Source organism: Vipera ursinii (assembly GCF_947247035.1).
Source record: "Vipera ursinii genome assembly, chromosome: 1".
NCBI lineage: Eukaryota > Metazoa > Chordata > Lepidosauria > Squamata > Viperidae > Vipera > Vipera ursinii.
The window spans coordinates 3,138,207-3,160,238 of record NC_139512.1 but is presented as its reverse complement, the minus strand read 5'-3'; the positions used below and the strand labels follow the sequence as shown (position 1 = coordinate 3,160,238).

At 44.9% G+C, this 22,032-nt stretch overlaps 1 protein-coding gene across 1 annotated transcript in view; it reads right to left on the bottom strand.

Annotated features, from left to right (window-relative positions):
* Nucleotides 1-14,660: 14,660 nt before the first annotated feature.
* Nucleotides 14,661-22,032, bottom strand: part of CILP2 (cartilage intermediate layer protein 2) — a gene marked incomplete at its 3' end in the record, with an annotated part of 32,620 nt that continues 25,248 nt past the window's right edge. Inside the window, exons 7-9 of the mRNA XM_083349516.1 lie at nt 20,235-20,343; nt 17,516-17,673; nt 14,661-17,044 (exon numbers count right to left, since the gene is read on the bottom strand). Of these exons, the coding sequence (XP_083205642.1) occupies nt 14,661-17,044; nt 17,516-17,673; nt 20,235-20,343 (2,651 nt within the window). The remainder of the gene's footprint in view (nt 17,045-17,515; nt 17,674-20,234; nt 20,344-22,032) is intronic.

Genomic DNA, 22,032 nt, shown 5'->3' with positions numbered 1-22,032 from the left:
ACCTCCTCTCTGCCCCAGTTCCTGCTGCTGCCCGGATTTGAGGCCGGGAAACATTTTGGCACTTCCCGCACGGCCCAATCCGGACTCTAGAGGCCTTTTCCAGGCCTCTGCCGCCTGGATCTGAGGCTGGGGGAGGCTTTTGTGCCCCCCCACGGCCTAATCCGGGCTCTGGAAGCTTTTTCCAGTCCGCTGCTACCTGGATTTGAGGTTGGGGAACACTTCCATGCCTACCCCCCCCTCGGTGGCCTGATCGGATCTGGAAAAGGCCTCCGGAGCCCAGATTGGGCTGCGGGAGGGTGGGGGCGCAGAAGCAAATCCGGGCAGCAGAGGTCTGGAAAAGGTCTCTGGAGCCTGGATCAGGCTGTGGGGGTGGGGCGCGGAAGCTTCCAAGGGCCTGATCCAAGCCTAAGGAGGGGTTTTCCTAGCTGTTTGCACCCAGAACGGTGCCTGCAAGGCTTGGATCAGGTCCTTGGAAGCTCCGTTCTGGGTGGCAGCAGCTTGGAGCAGTCCTCCGAGGGCTGGATCCAGCCTCTACAGGCATGCAGAAGCCTCTCCCGGCCTCCGTTCTGGGCCGCTTGGAGGGAGGCTCCGGGGACAATGGGATCACTTTCTGCCCCAGTGCAGCGAACTCCGGCAGGCTGGATGTGGGTGCGAGGGGCCTGGCCTTCTCCCTCAGTTGAAGGCTTCAGGCTTGCTGTCAGGCAGAAAGCAGTTACGGGTAGGAGCAGGAGCAGGAGACAGGCACCTTTCGCATAGAGAATGAAAGTTTCTGAGGTCCATGATTTGGCGCAACTTCAAACACTTGCGCGAGGATCACGGACTCCAGAGCCTTCCATTTTCAGTACAAAAAACATTTCCAAGCCGACTCTCCACTCCTTCAAAGGGAAAGAAACCGCGGCAGAGAGGATTTTTGTAAGGTAAGTGAGTCCGGCGCGGCAGGAAGGGAGTAGTTGTGAGGAGTAGTGGGGGAGAATAGGGTGAATGTTGCAGTGCCACTGAAGTTGCTCATAAGGGCGAACGACTGCCGTGGTGCTGCAATACCGTATTTGTAACTTTGGGACTTGCTTGTAAGCACTAGGGGGCGCTCATCACGTAACTTTGAACGAGTGTTAAGCGAATGCTCATAAGTCAGGGAATTACCTGTAGTCCTTGACCTACGACCACCATTGAGCCCAAAATTTCTGTTGCTAAGTGAGACATTTGTTAAGTGAGTTTTATTCCATTTTATGACCTTTCTTGCCAGAGTTTTAAGTGAATCAGTGCAAGTGTAAAGTTAGTGATATGGTGGTTAAGGGAATCTGGCTTACCCATTGACTCCAGGACACCGCAACCCGTCATAAATATGAACCCGTTGCCAAGCCTCTGAATTTTGATCACGTGACCATGGGGATGCTGCAACAGTCATAAGTGTGAAAAATGGTCATAAGTCGCTTTTTTTCAGTGCAGTTGTAACAGTCACTCTTCCTCCTCCTCCTCCTCCTCCTCCTCCCCTTCTTTGTATGTAAGAGGCAAAAGGCCTCCTCCTGCTCCCAATTTCTTCTCTTCATGATGAAATTTAAACAGAATTGAGGCTTTTCAGTCATACATTTCTTAAGAAATCTGCCTTCTGCTTCAACTACTTCAAATGAATGTGTTCTTGCTGATGGCCAGCTGTCCTTGGACCCTACTCTGCATCCAAGACAATTATATTACAAGCTATTTTCTCTTTGACAGGGTCTCCGGCTACTGAATTTTCCACTGTTCTTTCACCACTCTGAATGTGATCAGAGGCGTGTCCTCTAACAAAGGCGCTGCTTAATTCAATCTTCCAATAATGACTATGGTAACCGGAGAAATAATTGGAGATTCTGTGACTAATTGGATAACTGGATCCCAGAATTTCCTAAGCAGAGGGCAGGAGTTGGAGCTGGCTTGGGAAATTTGAAGTTACGGTCCTGAGTTGGAGGAAACAGTCACTTGACCCAGCTCCATTCCAAGCTTGGCAGCAAAACAAATTGGTAGCCAGGGTTGGAAAAGGCATCCCTCCACTTAGATTTATCAGACTCATTGCCAATTACACAGACTTGGAAAGACCAATCGTCTGATGCAACCTTCCCCAGCGTGCTGTATACAGGTGGTCCTCAACTTAAAATTACAGTTGGTTCCAGAACTTCCACTGCTAAGTGTGATGATCATGAAGAGAATTGTGCCCAATTTTATAAACATTTTTTGCCACGGTTGTTAAGTGAATCTGGCTTCTCCCATTTGTTGGCTGGGAAATGGCAAATGGCAATCACATTATGTTGTGCAGTTAGGGATGTCGCAACCTTCATAAACACATGTTGATTGCCAAGTGCCCAAAATTTGGATCACGTCACTGCAGGGATGCTGCAGCAGTCGTAAGTTGCGCCTGAAGGCAGAACAAGAATCAGTGGATGGAAATTAATCTAGGAAAGACCCAACTTAGAAATAAGGAGAAATTTCCCAACAGTGAGAACAATTAATCACCGGAATGGCTCGCCTCCAGAAATTGTGGATGCTCCATAACTGGAGGTTTTTAAAAAGAGATTGGACAGCCAGTTTGAAATGACATAGGGTCTCCTGCTTGAGCAGTGGGATGGAGTAGAAGACCTCCAAGGTCCCTTCCAACTCTGTTTTTCTGTTAGTCTGTAACAGTGTCATTAGTCACTGTTTTCAATGCTACTGTAACTTTGAAACACACATTAAACAAATGGGCGTGAAGCAAGGACTACCTATCCCAGGGGTCAGCAACCTGAAACAGTGAAAGAGCCACTCGGAACCGGTTCCCTCACAAAAGGAAAAACTGGGAGCCGCAAAAAATGTGTGTGCATGCGCATACATGTGCACATGCGCAGAACAGGGTTTGACTGAAGAGTGGAGCCAAGGCGAGATATGCACCTACCCTGCATATTTGAATTGATTGGTTGAACTTTTTTAGTCCCCCTTTTTTTGGGGGGGGGGGGACTGCACATGGCAGAGGACTGGGAGCCGCAGGAGATGGCTGAAAGAGCCGCATGCGGCTCCGGAGCCGCGGGTTGCAGACCTGTGACCTATCCTATACAAAGCCACCGGAGCAGGGAAGACATACAGTTACAAGAAAAGACCAACATTATTTTAAAGCCAAGTGTGATATGAGCATTAGATGGATCTGCTTTTGAGAACTTTCGAAGAAACTTCCTGGAAGTGAGTCTTACCTTCTAGTCCAACTTGACATAAATCATCCTCATTGCCTTCTTTTGGGCCATGTATGAATTACTGTCTCTTGACCAGCGTTTTTCAACTTTGGCAACTTTTAAGATATGTGGATTTGAACTCCCAGAATTCCCCAGACAGCAGGCAAGCTAGGGAATCCTGGGAGCTGAAATCTACACAACTTAAAAATGCCAAGGTTGAAAAAAACATTGCTCTACTACCCTATCCAGAAACCTTTCAGATTAAAGGAGGAAGTCATTTGGTTGTTTCCTAGGGTTTTCAAAAGCCTCTTAACTAGCCTAGTTCATTCATATTCTGAAACTTTCTTCTAGTTTCTGTTTCTGTCAATTTAATTTTCTCTGGGGTTTTTAGTCAAGTTAAATCAAAAATCCAGGAAATAGGAGTGTGTGGGGGGAAAAACCCTCAATATTCTTTGATTCCAATTCCTTTTTTTTCACTGAAACCCATGGTTCAAGAAACCCAAAATATTTAAATAAATCTTGAGATTCTGTTTCCATTGATTCATTTTACTCCCTTGCTCTGATCCATTTGATCATTGCAACTCACTCTCTCTGTCTCTGTGTGTGTGTGTGTGTGTGTGTGTGTGTGAGTGAGTGAGAGAGAGAGAGAGAGAGAGAGAGAGAGAGAGAGAGAGAGAGAGAGAGAGAGAGAGCGCTAATTGCCTGCTCCCCATGGATCTGTTCTCTTCCCCCGATGACTTCGTCTTCTAATAAAGAGAAGCTGAATCACAAACTGAAATATCAGCATGTTTGCACATCCATCCATTTAAACTCAAATCACGTCCCCCGGGAGAAGAAAAAATGTTCAACTTTTCCCAGTTCATTTCATCCTGAAGGGCTTCTTTGTCTCCTGTTGTGTGATCTTTTGTCCAAGGGTGAGAGATGGGTGTTTTACTGTCAGGCTTTGTCCAGACAACCGCCATGGAATTCACATGGAACAGAGCAAAGCCTGGATCTGTTTTAATGGTTGACTGGGAAAACAAGGCATTCCCAAGGCATGGTGATACAGCTCCATTCCAAATCTTCCAGAGTAGCCTTCTCACGTCTATTTATTTTTGTTTGTTTGCATGCAATCCGCCTTTAATATTTTTATAAATTAATCAAAGGCGGCCAACACACAGAGCCCTGATGGTGCAGTGGTTAGAATGCTGTAGTGCAGTACTTTCCATCCCTCTGAGGTCAGTAAAATGAGGACCCAAATGGTTGGTGGCAGTATGCTTCCTCCTCCTCCTGTTGTCTCTGCAACAACAACCTTGTGGGGTGAGTTGGGTTTTATTTATTTATTTATTTATTTTATTTTAATTCCATTTATATCCCGCCCTTCTCCGAAGACTCAGGGCGGCTTACAAACTTAGCAGTAGCTTTCATTCTATGTATATGCCTGCTTATTAGGGCTTTCACACACACACCCCCAAGCGGCATTATTACAAAGTCAGCTTAATTGCCCCAACAATCTGGGTCCTCATTTTACCTACCTCGGAAGGATGGAAGGCTGAGTCAACCTTGAGCCTGGTGGGATGCGAACCTGCACTAATTGCAGGCAGCTGGTGTTACTTAAGGAGGCATTAGCCCACTGCTCCACCAAGGCTGAGAAAGAATGATTGATCTAAAGTCCCCCAGCTGTCTTTCATGCCGAAGGCGGGACTAGAACTCTAGAACACTTTCTAGCCTGGCGCCTTAATCACTGGACCAAACTGATGCTCTTAGAGCTCACCAGATGTGTGGAAATCCAATTCATGCTTTCTTTAGGCAGCAGATCATGGGCCAAAGCAGTTACAGGTAAGGTCCAGCATTTTATCCCATTGACTTCAGAGTGATTTACAATCAGGGAAGTCTGTCTGGGCCTTGCATCACAAGTGCCTTTTCTTGATTGTGTTCTCTCACCAAAGATTTCAGGATTTCCAATGGAAAAGCTGAGGGTGGGAGCAAGACACACAGATGCCTGGCATCGGGAAACGAGGCATAGGAAGAATATTGTTTCTCCAGGCCCTGCCTGGAAATTCCAAGTGTGAGAAGGTTGAGGACATCTGTAAAGATGGTGGGTTTGTTGTCACTGTGAGTTGTGGTGGTGGTGGGGGCACGAAGGGAGGCTCAGTCAATCTCAGTGTATACACGGTTGTACTTTGACAATAAAGGTTCATTCATTCATTCATTCATTCATAAAGTCTGAACCACCATAATCTTGGCAACTATCAGTATGTTTATTTTATTTATTATCTCACCTTTATTATTTTTTATAAATAAGGCAGTGAACACATATAATATTCCTTCCTCTTCCTATTTTCCCCGTAACAACAACCCTGTGAGATGAGTTGGGCTGAGAGAGAGAGTGATTGTCCTAAAGCAGGAATGTCAAACTCGCAGCGTCATGTGACATGTTGTGACGTATCGCGACTTTTCCCCCATTGCCGGCAATGGGGTGGGTGCAGTTTTGGCGTGATGCATCCAGCCCACAGGCCAGCAGTTTGACACTCCTGGCCTAAAAAGTCATGCCGCTGGCTTTCATGACTAAGGCAGGACTAGGACTCCGACTCACAATCTCCTTGTGATTGGCCCAGGGACACCTAGTTGGCTTTCATGCCTAAGGTGGGACTAGAACTCACAGTCTCCTTGTGATTGGCCCAGGGACACCTAGTTGGCTTTCATGCCTAAGGTGGGACTAGAACTCACAGTCTCCTTGTGATTGGCCCAAGGTCACCTAGTTGGCTTTCATGCCTAAGGTGGGACTAGAACTCACAATCTCCTGGTGATTGGCCCAGGAACACCTAGTTGGCTTTCATGCCTAAGGTGGGACTAGAACTCACAGTCTCCTTGTGATTGGCCCAAGGTCACCTAGTTGGCTTTCATGCCTAAGGTGGGACTAGAACTCACAATCTCCTGGTGATTGGCCCAGGAACACCTAGTTGGCTTTCATGCCTAAGGTGGGACTAGAACTCACAGTCTCCTTGTGATTGGCCCAGGGACACCTAGTTGGCTTTCATGCCTAAGGTGGGACTAGAACTCACAATCTCCTTGTGATTGGCCCAGGGACACCTAGTTGGCTTTCATGCCTAAGGTGGGACTAGAACTCACAGTCTACTTGTGATTGGCCCAAGGATCCTCAGCTGGCTATCATGCTTAAGGCAGGACTAGAATTCACAATCTCCTGGTTTCTAGTTGTGCAGGACGTGTGTATTCTCAATCAGAAAAATGTGGTTCCTCGCGCTTCCCATAATTAGCTGTGAATTGTGGGGCAAAGAGACATTATTACATATTTGCTGAGAAGGAAACAAGGGAGTTGGTGGAAATACAGTTGGCTGCAGGTGACAGCTGCCTAAGGAAGTTGCATTGAGCAGAGATGCATAGAGCAGAGATGAATTTAACCATTTCTGTCCAAACCTAAATCGGCTTATTTCTGCATTCCTTCCATCTCCCTCCAATTAATTCTTTCACTTACCAATATAAATCCTGCTCGTTGTTTTTGTTTTTTGCTGTTTCTCTTGGAAGAAAATGTGTATTTCAGTGTATAAGAATGGCTTTCTGTGCGAGAAAGGAATTGGTATATGTAAGGAAGGGAAAATTGACATTGTAAATTGGATATTTTCATCTTCAGATAATTAGCATTAATGTGTCATTATTAATTCAGTTGGTAGCACTTTGCCTTGTCCTGGCCCTTCCACAGTTTCTGGCAGATTCTACATGTACATATATGTACACACATACACAAGTGTGTCACATGTACACATTTCTTCGATGGGTGGGGGACTTTCCAGAACTAGTTTCAGTTGCAGCTGGCTGTCCTTGATCGAGTTTTCATAACTTTATTTTTAGCATTTTTTAAATTTTGAACTGGTCTGTGACTGCATAAGCCTTATCTGCGGAAGAAGATGAGCATTGCCTGGGGTTGTAACTGTGGTAATAGTCACCATCTACCTACCCCACATCCCTGTTTACTGCTTCTTACCTGATCTTAGAATATGATGTTTTGCTCATCACACAAACGTCTTTTAAAAATGTATTTGCAAGACTCTTCAAATAAATAAATACAGATAGTCCTCAACTTATGACCACAATTCCATTGCTAAGCAAGGCAGTTATTAAATGAATATGTGATCATTATACAAACCACATTTCCCCCCCCCCAATTGATTTTGCTTGTCAGAAGCCAGCTGGGAAGGTCACAAAAGGCAATTATGTGACTCAAGATGCTGCAAGTGTTGTTAAAAAGTGCAAAGAGCAACAAAGATGATTAGGGGACTAGAGGCTAAAACTTATGAAGAACGCTTACAGGAAGTGGGCATGGCTAGTCTAGTGAAGAGAAGGACCAGGGGAGACACGATAGCAGTGTTCCAATATTTGAGGGGCTGTCACAGAGTGGTGGAGGTCAACCTATTTTCCAAAGGCCAGACAAGGAATAACGATGGAAACTGATCAAGGAGAGCTTCAACCTAGAAATATTCAGACAGTGAGAACAATCAACCAATGGAACAGGTTGACTTCAGAAGTTGTGGGAGCTTCATCACTGGAAGCTTTCAAGAAGAGACTCGACTGCCATCTTTCAGAAATGGTGTAGGGCAGTGGTGGTGAACCTATGGCACGTGTGCCACTGGTGGCACGCAGAGCCCTCTCTGTGGGCACGTGCGCTGTCACCCCAGTACTAGGCCTTCAGCTGGGTTTTATAAAACCTTTTCGCTTTAGGCCTCCGCCGCCGTGTACCAAAAAAAAAAGGTTCCATCAATCAATTTCAACTTTTCGCGGATCTCGCAAAGTTAGAATTGATTGATTGAACTTTTTAGTTCCACCCAGTCTGCCGTTACCACTGCAGCCATGCCCACCCAATTAGCCACGCCCACCCAATGGGCCATGCGCACCCGGCACACGACGATACACAATTGGGTTTTGAGTTGCAGTTTGGGCACTCGGTCTCTAAAAGGTTCGCCATCACTGGTGTAGGGTCTCATGCTTGGCTGGGAGTTGGACTAGATGACCTAACAAGGTCCCTGCCAACTCTGTTATTCTATTCTATTCTATTCTATTCTATTCTATTCTATTCTATTCTATTCTATTCTATTCTATTCTATTCTATTCTATTCTATTCTATTCTATTCTATTCTATTCTATTCCATTCTATTCTCATTCCATTATTCTGTTCTGTTCTGTTCTATTCATACATGGCAGTTGCCAAGCATCCAAATTTTTATCATGTGACTGTGGGGATGCTGTGGTAGTTGTAAGTGCGAGGACCAGTTGTAAATCACTTTTTTTTCCATTCCTGCTGAATCTTTGAACTAAACAAATGGTTGTAAGTCAAGGACGACCTACAAACAAAGATAGGGCAGAGAGCTCAGCAAACCCCAAGGGAGGTATCCAAAAGCATCTTTGCACCCCTGAGCACCGCAACATCTGCCCCTGTGCTGCACAAAGGGGCAGTATTTGTGAGTTCCCACCAGTGTGTGTATGTGTGTTCTCTTTCCTTCTCTCTTAAGCCTCTGTCCTCAGCTAGCAAGCACCACCTGGCCGGGAGAAACCAGCAAGTTGGCATCTGGATGAGCCGTTGTTCCTTTGTGGCAACAAAGGATGCCAGCAAGGAGGGCCAACCCGAGGCAGCCAACAATTTGTACATTTGTATTGGGTTTAGGCCACATGTCAAGGCAGGTAATAATGGTTAGCCCTTGGCAAGAACAATGGGGAAGCTGGAGAGGAGCGGGTGGTTGATTTTGGTCCTTTCTTTTCTTTTGTGCTATTGTAGGTGCAAGAGCAGCTGAGGCCAACTAAAGAGCTTTCCAAACCCCAGGAATTCTCTGCCTTCTTCCTCTAACACCCTGGCCTGCTTTTCTCGTTATTGCTCCTGGATAAACAGAGCAGGATGGAGAAACGGAGGCACAGAGGATGCCAAACCGCAGGCTCTGAGCTAGAGGTGTCTTGTAAAGCTCGATTCCTCCCACCCGGTGGAGGTGGACAAGCAGGCAAGTTCCTCTGTTTAGAGGTGGGGGAGTCAGTTCTGCTAAATTTACAGGGAGGAAAATGTCTAGCTAAAACCAGTCCATGCTTACTTTTTCCTCCGAATGCAGCCTAAACAGTTTTTTTGGAGGAGACCAAGTCCCTATCAAAAGGGACGCGGTGGCTCAGTGGGTTAGGACGCTGAGCTTGTCAATCACAAGGTTGGCAGTTTGGCGGGTCAAATCCTGAGTGCCGCGTAGCAGAGTGAGCGCCTGTTACTCGTCCCAGCTTCTGCCAACCTAGCAGTTCGAAAGCACATAAAAATGCAACTAGAAAAATAGGGACCACTCCGGTGGGAAGGTAACAGCGTTGCGTGCGCCTTTGGCATCTAGTCATGCCAGCCACATGACCACAGAGACGTCCTGGGACAAGTGCTGGCTCTTCGGCTTTGAAACGGAGATGAGCACCGGCCCCTAGAGTCGGAAACGACTAGCACGCATGTGCGGGGGAACCTTTACCTTTTTAAAGTCCCTATCGGGACATCTTTCCATGAATAGCATTAAAAAAAAACACTCACCAAATTTTTACTGATTGAAAAGCCTAAAGCTCAGTCTAGAGCAGGGGTTCCCAACCCCCGGTCCGTGGACCAGTACCGGGCCACGGCATGCCAGCAATTGGTCCACACAAACAAACAAAGCTCCTCTGTGGGATGCAAGAAGCACACAAAACCATGCACCCTTCGGTCCGTGGAAAAACCTCTCTCCATGGAACCGGTCCCTGGTGCCCAAAAGGGTGTGGACCTCTGGTCTAGGGGACCAAAGATGGCTGGACGTACACAGGTAATCCTGGACTTACAACCACAATTGAGCCTAACGTTTCTGTTGCTAAGCGAGACAGTTGTTCAGCTTTGTCCCATTTTACCACCTTTCTTACCACAGTTGTTAAGTGAATCGTTGCAGTTGTTACTAACGTGGTTGTTAAGTGAAATCTGGCTTCCCCATTGACTTTGCTTGTCAGGAGGTCACAAAAGGTGATCTCGTGACCCCGGGACACTGCAACCGTCATAAATATGAGTCAGTTTCCCAAGTGTCTGAATTTTGATCATGTAACTATGGGGATGCTGCAATGGTCGTAAGTGTGAAAAACAGTCCTAAGTCACTTTTTTCATATGCTGTTGTGACTTTGAACGGTCACCAAGCAGCTGTGTAAGTCGAGGACTACCTGTAACTCCAGAAAGCAGAGAATTGAGAGATTTCCACTTCCTCTTGTGTCCAACCCAGTCACACGTCCTCCTTAATAACCTTTGGTTTCCTCTTGAGAAAACCGGGGTGGTGGTGGAATTAAGCACAGGTCCACTAATCTTGGATAAAACATAACCATATATTTTACAATAACGTAGAGATCTAACGTAGCTTCCTGGCTGCAGAGAAACAGAAACCTCTCATGAAGACAATGTTCAACATCCCATTATTGTAAAAGATTCTTCTCCTTGTCTCCTGCCTTCAAATCCAAACATGGACCCAAATTTTGGGTTCCACATCAGATGGTCCAAAGATGACATTTTATTAGCAACCCTCTCTTACTTTGTTTTATTAATATCTGAAGATATAACAGAGCAGGAAGGGGATGCAGTGTAGCATGTTTTTCCCCCCAATACTTTATTATACTTTCCCACATCCCCATCCATACTACCTATTATAGGTACACATTCATGTACTTGTTAATAAAACATTACAAAAAAAGCAATTTTGGTATTATGTGATGGAACATATTAAAGATTCTTTTGTTTTTGTTGTGTTTTAGCTATGTGGTTAAACACCACACATAAAAGATTCTTGCCGACTTCCGGTGGCGACGCGACACTGAAGACAGCCGTTTTTGGGCTGCCCGCTCCGCAGCTGTGTTTTTCCATTGTAAACAGCGCCGATCAGCTGTTTAGATGGATTTGAAGCCCCCTCCTCGGGAGAAGAGGAGGGGGTGAGGCCCCAGGTAGGGGTTGAGCTCTCCGGGGCCGCCTGAGCTGAGAGTTTGGGTGGCTGAAGGATTGAGCCCCCCCGAAGCCTGGGTTGCTCCGAGCTGCTTAGCGCCCCTGCTCCGGGATTTTTGGAGCAGAGCCAGGCGTTAGCAACCACCCCTGCCAAAAGGAAATACTTTTGATTATCAAGATGCAGGCAGAGCGGTACAGGAGGTTAAGGTGATGTGGACTCTTATCTTTACTCTCTAGCTCAATGGATTTTATAGCTTTAAAGTGAAAGTGCGCAATAAGTGAAAGTGGGGGAAGATGGCGGCTAAAACTTCTAAAGCTCTTTGGAGTGCGGGGTCTTCCCTGGTGCAACAGACCTCATTGCAAGCTTTGCTTCCTCCTGCACCTCCTCCGGCATTGACGCTTAAGGATTTACAAGATGCTCTTGGAAAGCATTCACAATTGATGTCTGACATGATGGATGAAAAGTTGAAAAAGCTGGAGGAGAAAATGGAGGAGAAAATGGAGAAATTGGAGAAGAAGATGGAAGAGAAGTTTAGAGCAATGAGGGTGGACATGTTGTCTATGATTGAATCTGTAGCTGAATGTGTGCAACAGCTGGATGTAAAAGTGGAGGATCTCAGTCAAAAGAACTCTATATTAGAAGCAAAGGTATTAGAAAATGAAAATATAAGGGATAAAATGGATGGAGAATTGAGCCTTGTTCAGTATCATCAGATGCAGTATGCTATTAGAATCAGGGGTTTAAAGGAGAATTGTAAAGAAGATTTAAAGCAGCTGATTTCTGAGGCTCTGGAAGGGGTACTGGGCCAGCCAGAATCTGAAATTGAGGGAAATATGGACAAAATTTTTCGTGTAAATTCATGGATTGCAAGACAGAGGAAGTTACCCAGAGATGTGGTGGTCTATTTTACAAAGAGAGTAATTAGAGATGAAGTCATTCAAGCTGCCTATGATACTAAATTGGTAGTGGCCGAGCAAGAAGTCTTGGTTTTAAAAGAGATTCCTCCGAAGATTTTAAGGAGAAGGAAAGATTTTGCATTTCTAGTACAGGAACTTAAGAAATGTGATATTAAGTTTAGATGGGAGATTCCAGTTGGACTGGTGGTGACGCACGAAAGTAAAAGACATTGTCTGGTTACTGTGGCCCAGGCACGTGATTTTTATAGCAATGTGTTAAAAGCAACCCCCCTATCATTTTTGGAAGCTGTAAAGGGATACGGCGAGGGAAAGCTTCAAGATGTTGCAGATAGACAGACAGAGGACAATGGTGTTGGAGGGGATCAAGTTACAGTCTCATCGGTTGTTGTAGGAGGCCAGAGGATGACGCGTGCTGCCCTAAGAAGAGCGAGACGAGAGCAAGAGCAAGACCAGCAGAAAGTTATGGAATCTCCAAAGCGTACTTACAGTGAAGCTGTGGACGGGGCGCGGTCCAAAGAAGTTATGGGGGTTATGACAGACGTGCTCCAAAAGCTTTGGGGTGTCAAGATTGGTGATTAAAATTTTAAATTAGAATCTCAATGGATTAAATTTATCATAGAGGAGAAAGAAAGTTTTTTTTTTAATATTTAACACAATTTAAGATTGATGTTATTTGCTTGCTAGAAAAGTATATTAGGGTTATGGACTAAAAGTATGTGTTGAACTGAGAATGGGTACGCAAGCTCCTAATTAACAACAAGTTGTCTTAGAGACTGCCTAAACCTTTTTTTATTCTTTTTACTTGAACTCAAGGATGATCTGGAACTGCGAGACATTTGGCGTGATACATGCAAGAACTATTTTTGATCATAGTTTAGTTTGGTTGGAGATTATTAAGGTTAACAGAGATAGGCGCTTTTGGCGCGTAATTGAGAATTTGTTTAGAAATTAGAGAAAGGTGGGAGAATGCAAATAGTAGGTGAAATTTGTTTTCCTTTTTTTGAAATTAATATGAATAAGGACTGGGATTAAGAAAATCTATTCTGAGTAAAGCTCTTTTTCTGTTTTCTCTTTTTCTTTTTTACTTTATTTGTAATATTAATATTGTTTGTATTCATTTTATATGAGCTAGAGGGAGATAGAATTAATAGTTTATTGTTGATAACATAGGGGTGCTTATGTTTGTTTTTCGATTTTATACCCTGTATTTAGCTCTGGGAAGTCGGGGGGGGAGGGGGGAATGGGGGAGAGGGATAGGGAGGGCTAGATAGGGGTGGGGGAGGGGGGATTAAAGTCAAAATGTATTGTAAAACTTTTTAAATAAAAAAAAAAGATTCTTGCCATATAGCACATACATTGATTTTTTTTTCAGCATGAGGCTATCTGGAAAGTGCGCAAAGAACCTCAAAGAACAGAAAAGTGGACAATTTCCAACACTTTTCTGTGTGGATTCTTTGTGCGCTTTCCAAACACCCTCAGGCTAAGAAAAATCAGTGTATGTGCTATATGACAAGAACCTTTTTTGTGGGGGGTGTTTACCCACACTACTAAAACACAACGGAAAAAGAACCTCGGAAATTGCCCAACAATGCATGTCTTCTGATATTAACTTAGAAATTTTCTGAGAAATAAGACATTTGAATTTAATAATAGGGAAATGCCATGGTTTTTAAGTGAACCCATTGCGGTGTTTGTAGGATCCTGAAAGTAAATAACCAGTTTCCGGTTATTATGGTCTTGTGAATGCTGCTAATGGCCATAAATGCCAGCCAGTTGCTAAGGGCCCAAAATGCAGTCACATGATTGTAGTGGGTGCCCTGGATGTTAGAATTTTAAATCTGGGTCTTAAGTCCCATTTTCAGGGTCCATCATAACTTCAAGCAGTCACTAAGCAACCAGTCATAAGTCAAGAACTGCTTGTATAGTGTTTCACTGCCACTTTGTGTTGATGACGTGGGACTGACAGGAGGAATGTTAAACTGCAAAGGCCAGAGATGCTCCATGCGTGTTAAATCTCTTTATCTAGGCATGTCGATTGAGCAGTGATGCAAAGGAAGGCAAAGACGTGTGCCAGTAGTGGGGGGGTGGGAATGAAAAGAGCTAGTCGCGCATACTTCAGTTCTGAATCAGGTTGTAGCTAAATTGTAATCCCGGAAAAATGACGAGCAGAGCAGAAAAGAGAATTGATAAAGGAATGTTACATGAGAAACCATTTTCCTTAGGGAAAAAAGAATACAATAGCGTAGAGGTCAGCCTGGATGGGGAGTGAGACTGTGCAATTGAAACTCCACCCTTTTTACATTATGCATAAAGGGGCTTGGCTTTGATTGCACAGGGGTGGGAGCCATCTTGACTTTGACCCCCTTATGAATGCCCCTCCAGGTGGTACAATAGTAGTTTAGAAGTCTCAGGACGTAGCAGCTAGGACACGGAAGAGGAATTTATCACATTGGATTGTGGAGATTGCCAGAACGTACTTTATGGCGTGGTACATTTCAAGATGTATTCTGAAGGTCATGGAATAAAACCTGCAGCAGTCAGTCTCGCCCACTCGGATACCCATCCTGAGGAGCTGCCAAGGGGTGTCTGGATCGCAAAGATTAACAAATGTTTTTTCACGCTGCTCACTGTTGGATTGGAGAAGTACCCACTCTTCTTCGGCGGCTTGGACGGCGTGTAGGAAACATGGTCCGTAATCCAGATGGGTAAGCCACCACTTGAGAAGGGCCCCGGCGTTGTTCATTGGCTCCCATCTCACGGCGGATCTCGGTCAGCGTCTGGGATGGGGATTCAAGCAGGCGTTGGAAGAAGCTCTTTGTCCCAACTGGCTTTTCATAACAGGTAAAAGCCAGAGCTGTGCCCTGGTCGGACTTCATCTCACGTGAAAAGCCATCCGAAGTGCCAGCAAAGCAGCGCCCAATTGCAATCTCCTTGGCAAGGTGTGGATTCTGGTCAGTCACGGTGTAGATGCCATAGTTGTGCCCCAAGGGATCTACTGGTGCCAACATGGTGAAAGCCCTGGTGTCATTATTCTCCACTACAGGTGGGTGACGGCTTAGATACTCCCTCAAGTAGCTGTTGACCGCAGTACGGTGGCAACTCCCTTGTGGGATGATAGATACTACAGTCCTGTCCACCATTCCTTGGTCAAACAACATCCCGCTGCATTTGAATTCAACACAGGCTGCCGAGCTGTTATGTATGTTAACATCCCGGATGCTGCGGGAATCCCTTAGGCCATACAGTTGTCCCCGAGTCCTTGGATGACTGCCACCTACGTTTCGTGACCTCACCATGTACTCATGTGGCCCATTAATCTTCACTTTGATATAACAGGCCCGGAATTCTTGAGGGTTAGGCCACCAGGAGAGGTAGTCTCCCGTCCAAGAGGTCAGGTCGGTCTCTTTAAAAGGCACAACATTATATTCATACTTGTTCTCTTCCACTCGGTAAAATCGGAAGTGGTTGGCTGTGACGGGGGCCTGATCACAGTCCTTCAGATTTCGATAGGCGTAAATGGGCCCGTTGGTCTCGTCAATGTTGTTCTGGTTGGGTTTGGCAAGGTTGATCTTGAAAGCAGTCTTCTTTAGGGCAGGGTCCTCATGATCAGTTCTCTGGTAGCCAAGCTTGTTGAGGTAAGGCTGAGAAACACCTATCGCACGAGGGTTGAGCTTCGGGCTTGAAGGAACAGCCTCCAATTCCTCTCCTCCCATGGTTGCTGTGACATAGGCTGTGTAGGCATCAGCCCTCTCACTATCACAGAAAGCAGGCAAACATGCACCATTGGGACCTGTCACCAAACTATCAAATCGACCCCAGGCCCGAGGATTAGAAGGATAACCAGGTCTGGGCTCAAGATTGATGAGAGTCACAACAACTCCCTCCAGCTGCTCACTAGGGTAGAACTTTTCATTGATGTATGTTCTGACTTTGACGAAGCAGCGACGGTTTTCTGCAACGTCCAGATTGAATAGTCGCCTTTCCCGGATTTCCAAATTGCCAATCAAGAAATTTCTCTCTTCCCTTTTCTTGCGTTTCTTCTTGGCCAGCTTGAGAGATGCTTCTTCCTCCCACAGGCCGGTTATAGGATTGAGGGACCAGAGTTTCATTTTCTCTGTATGTTCCAGCGTTTTGATGAGGTCAGTATCCATCTTTATCTCCACGCGCCCAATTTCTAAGCCCTGGTGTGTTTCTTCTTCCCAGAAATCCATCGAAAACATGCCATATGTTCTGAGAGGGAAGAGATCCCCTTCGGCATTGATGAAATTCAGGTCACTGGAGGCAGTACTCACTGTACCAGTGTCACGTGGGTCCACAAAAGTAACGCTTGCCTTGACGGTCCCATTGTAGACCTGCCCATCAGATCTGAAGAAAGATCCAGGTGGGATGACTATCTCCCCAATAGGATTTTCTCCAGGTACTTCTCCCAATGGAATGATATTAGACACCATTGATGCCAGGTCAATGGGCTTCTTCTTCCTCATCAGTTTGACTTCCTGGTAAACAGCCCCACCACGTTGGTCAAGTGGGAAAACCTTGATGGCATCTACAAATTTCTGCATCCGATCCACAAACTTGACCACGAGTCTCTCTGTGTTGGGTGGCACCTCTATAGTGAATGTGCCCTTATAACCAGTGAAGCCCATTTTCTCTGCACCCAGGTAGATCTCACCAAAGCGGAGAGGTTCACCATTGTCAGCTGCGGATGCTTTGCCCCGAACCAGGACTTTGGGCCGAATACAGGTGGCACAACCACACTCTGCAACCACTTTAATGGGAAGGATGTATCCTGTGCAATGGACCTCTCTCACTTCCATGCGTTGTGTTCCACAACAATGCTGTGTAGTGTCTTGGCACCGCAGGCCATCTGAAGTGTTTCCAGCACAGGGAGTACTGGGGCAATGACCCACATTGTAAAAGTAGGAACCTGTTGCCTCTTGAAAACAATCATCAGGGAGTTTTATGAGGTGTTCTTCTGGCTGGGCTCTACATGCTGGAACATCTGGACCTGAAAGAAAAAAAGAGGATGAGATTAGGTGACCTGTAAAGACACAGATGTATTAGATTCCTGACACTTAGCAGAAGATATGAGTGACAGGCAAAAGTGGGTGGCTGAGATATCACAAGAGGTAGGTAGCAGACAGGCTTCTCAGTCCATCTTTGGTTCATGAGAAGGTAATAGTGCACGTAGATGGCCTCCAGCACCGAGAAAGATTTCAATCTGAAAACGTTCGGGAATCCTGTAAAATTCAACACTGAACTCAAAGGCACAAACACACAAAAATTGTTACGGTCTTTCAACTCTTTATAAGCTGCCCACAGTTGCAGTCAGGTGGGCAGCCTTAAGGAATCAAACAAATTATGATTCATATACCACAGTAGCTATGCTCACCCAATACTGAGCCAAGCTCAAACAAACCACATTATCCTGAAACCAGATATTGTAAGAAGGTCCTGTCACAAAAAAGCAGCTACTTACTTATTACTGTCAAATGGGCAGCAGAGGATTTGATTGAACTGTGGTCATTGCTGGCTTTACAGTGGTATAAACCAGCTTGGTGAGTTTTCAAATCATGTAACACTAAGCTTCCACTGTAATTGTACATTTTCCAGTTCAGGAGTGTTCCATTGTGATACCTAGAGAGGGAGAGAGGCGGAAAGGGAAAAAAAATCCAACTTATATTTGAATTGGCAGAAATTACCTTCTTCTTTGGTTAGTTCCACTCCCTAAACCTTCAAAAGCCGTCTAGAGGGAGTGGGCAGTCATATAATCTATCCATCCATCCATCCATCTCTATATATCATTTATCTATATCTACACACACACACACACACACACACACACACACACACACAATGTAAAGGTTCCCCCGCACATGTGTGCTAGTTGTTTCCAAATCTAGGGGCCGGTGCTCATCTCCGTTTCAAAGCCGAAGAGCCAGCGCTTGTCCGAGGACGTCTCTGTGGTCATGTGGCCGGCATGACTAGACGCCAAAGGCGCACAGAACGCTGTTACCTTCCCACCGTAGTGGTCCCTATTTTTCTACTTGCATTTTTATGTGCTTTCGAACTGCTAGGTTGGCAGAAGCTGGGATGAGTAACAGGCGCTCACTCTGCTATGCGGCACTATGCGACAGGATTTGACCCGCCAAACTGCCGACCATCTGATCAACAAGCTCAGTGTCCTAACCCACTGAGCTACCGTGTCCCTTTTACATACATACACACACACACACACACACACACACACACACACACATATATATATATACAAATATACATACACATATCTTTGCACTTCTTTTTCTTCACTTTTTAATTTTTTCTTAATTTGTATTAGTTTTTTTATTTTTGTATTGTTAAACTATAATAGAAAAAAGCTCAAGCTCCTGCTGACTATACAGCAAATCATTCACTGCTCTCCACTTTTCACTTCCCAAACCCAGGGATTCTGGTTCTCCCAACTGAAAAAGTGTATCTAGACAAAGCCTCATTTCCAACCATCATCCTCACCTTTAGCTCACCCTGCCATTGGTTTTGAAATTTCTTAAAAAGAGTCTTTTGTTCGATTAAGAAAGCTTGATGAAGTAGCGGTGTGGCAGTAGGGCAGAAAGGGAACAGAGCCAAAGAACCAGGTTTCTCTCTTTTGTTATCCTGGCTTCAAAATTGCTTTTACCTCAGTTCAACCTATAACTTGAAATGTTCTGCAATCCTCTGTTTGTTTGTGTGTGTGTGTGTGTGTGTGCGCGCGTGCGTGCATGCGCACGCACCTGCCTCTATGCAAAAACACGCAGATAAAGAGTTCCTTTATTTTTTTACATGGGATATTTTGGTGACATTTTCAGAAATGCTTTGATCCATGTTCCCCAATTGTATAATCTCAACTTTTTATAGTCTTGTTTTTAAAGAAGTATTTATGGAATAGTTTAATGTATTTGGCTTCATAAAACCTAGCTAGGTTTTGGGGGAAAGAAAGGCAGCTCTTACTGGCAGCCTTTATTGGACTCAGAAGTGGCTGCGGCCAGAGACAGCAATGATTAATCAGGGTGTCCCAGGTTTCTACAAATGTTATCTGGCATCTACTGAAAAGCTGTTTTAGAGCAGGGGTGTCAAACTGCCAGCCCGGCGGGCTGCTTGCATCATACGGAGGCTGCGCCCACCCCAGCTCCGGCAATGCAAAAAAAAAGTTGCGATATGCTGCAACACATCACGTGATGCAGCGAGTTTGACACCCGTGTTTTAGAGGATTTCAGGTGAATGACCGGTGTCAGGATAGACTGACGTTATTTTTAACAGTTCTTTTTTGGGGGCTTGTGTTTTAATTGACCCAATCTTACTCTGTTTGCTTGTTTCTTAATCCGATGTTCTCAAATGTTTGAGAGTCTCCATTAATAATGGCAAGTTTAAATTTGAAAGAGAAATACATTTGAATTTTAAGGTTTAAGGTTTTATTTAATTTATATACCGCCCTTCTCCCTGGGGACTCAGGGCGGTTCACAGGGCATATATAAATAACGATACAAAAGTTAAAAAAGATTAAACCAATGCCCAATTAAAACAATAATACCATTCTAAAACAACAATTTAAAACCCATAATCCCCCCATCAGGCCAGACCAGCTAATTGAAATAAATGGGTCTTCAGACCGCGACGGAAGGTTCGGAGGTCTGATGCCATCCGGAGCTCCACATTTAACATTTTCCCATGAAATGTTAAATCTGCTAATCTTCCTCAGCCTGAAATCTGCGCTGCAAAATAACAGTTGATGACTAGATGGCAGCGAAGAGATGCAGAAAACTCGATAACTTCCCTTCCACCTGTTAGGGATGCAGTTTTTCCTGTTTCTACCTGCAGCTCCAGCCTCAGTCTTCTCATCTGCAAAATGGTGCATAGCCCTGACTTATCATACAGGGATGTCTGATGAGATTATTGCTGGATAATACACAGCAAATTCACGTTTTAAAAAACGAGAGCAAGTTATGCAAGTTCCAAGGTTGTGATTACAACTTCCTCCCACAAAGAGAGGACTCTAAGGCAAAAATGATAGTAGCAAGAGAAAAAGGTTGAGGAAACCCCCCCCCCTTTTTTTTTTGTTCCCTCCATCACTTTAGCTTTTTATTCGAAGAGAATGAGTCAGACACAACTTCTAGTGTGAGTTTTTCTCTGCTCTCCTGACTTCCACCTTCAGCATGACTCACCAGTAATATTTTTGGGGTTCAGGGTTGCCTTGGGCACTGCAGCAGAACCTCACTTTTTCTCCAACCATCCTCACTTTTGATCCAGGACTGGTCACCATGTAAAGTTGTTCTGCCATGGATTGAAGGGAAGGAAAAGGAAGAAGGAAGACAGAAGGGAAGAAAAAAGAGAAGGGAAGAGAAGAAGGAAGAAGGGAAAGGAAAGGAAAGGAAGAAGGAAGACAAAAGGGAAGGGAAGAAGAAAGAGAAAGGAAGGGAAAAAGGGAAGAAGGAAGATGGAAAGGACGGGGAAGGGAAGGGACAAACAAAAACATTAATCTGATAAAAGTAAATTTGTTTCACCAAAACAGGCAATTTATGGATGATGAGTTTTCCCTTTGCCTTCCTTCAGTGTTTTATGGATTGGCTGTGCCTCCAAACCGGCTAGCCAACTTCCAATTTAGCTAGGACATTTTCCAACATTAATTCCAGAATTGAGCCGTGTGTAATTTGTCAGTTTTCACGGCTTTCAAGTGTTACACAACAAAGTTTACATCTAGCAGATGCTGTCACAGCATATACTGTTTCACAAGGTTGGGGGTTGTTGTTTTTCTGGCCAAGTACAAACGCAGCCTGCTTTTGGGGTGCCTCACCAGCCAATCTGTTGAGAGAAATGGGTTAATTCAGCAGCCAGGTCCAGTGGTCTTTGACCCAGTTGCCCTCTGCCCAACTCTGAAGATCACCTCTGCTGCCCTCAGTGCCAGTCCCACTGCCGCCTCTGTAGCCTCTATTCCAGCTTTCTGCCAGTTTTATGGTGCCTTGATTTCTCGTATACAGAGAATATTAGTGGTTAAGGTGCTGGCCTAGGAACCAGGAGACCATGAGTTCTAGTCCTGCCTTAGACCTGAAAAACCAACTGAGTGACTTAGGGCGAGTCACTCTCTCTCAGCCCAGCCCGACTCACAGGGTTGTTGTTATGGAGAAAATAGGAAGAGGAAGGAGTATTAGGTATGTTTGCTTCCTTGAATGATTTATAAATCATAATAAAGATAAGATTTAAAAAAGTCAAATAAATAACCATTAATTAGACCCTTGTCTAACCATTAATTAGACAAAGGCTTTAGCTCTTCATCAAAATCTGGAACCAGCTAATCTATAGGGTGGGTGGGAGCTGCACAGTAAAGCAAACTTCCCATATTTAATTGGGGGCCTTCCTCACCCTGCAGATCAGGTACAGATAGTCCTCGACTTATGACTACAATTGAGCCCCAAATTTCCATTGCTAACTGAGATAGTTGTCAAATGAATTTTGCCCCACTTTACGACCTTTCTTGCCACAGTTGTTGCGTGAATCACTGTGGTTGTTAAGTAAGTAACATGATTGTTAACTGAATCTGGCTCCCCCACTGACTTTGCTGGTCAGAAAGTCACAAAAAGTGATCAAATGACCCTGGGGCATTGCAACCGTCATGAATATGAGACAGTTGCCAAGTGTCTAAATTTTGATCATGAGACCATGGGGATCCTGCAACTGTCATACAGTAAGCGTGAAAAACAGTCATAAGTCACTTTTTTCAGTGCCTTTGTAACTTCGAACATTCATTAAAGGAACTATCGTAAGTCGAGGATTATTTATATAGGGCCTGTCCAGCAAAGTAAGAAAACCAAATTACTGCATGCTCCTACCGTGCCTGGCAGCCTGATTGGCTGTCCTGATTGAAAAATGACAGCTGATGGCAAATGGATAGGAGTTGGGGATGTCTGATAAAGTGTTTTTTATCCCACAGCCTTCCCTTCCTACCTGTGGCCTGGGGGCTTGTTT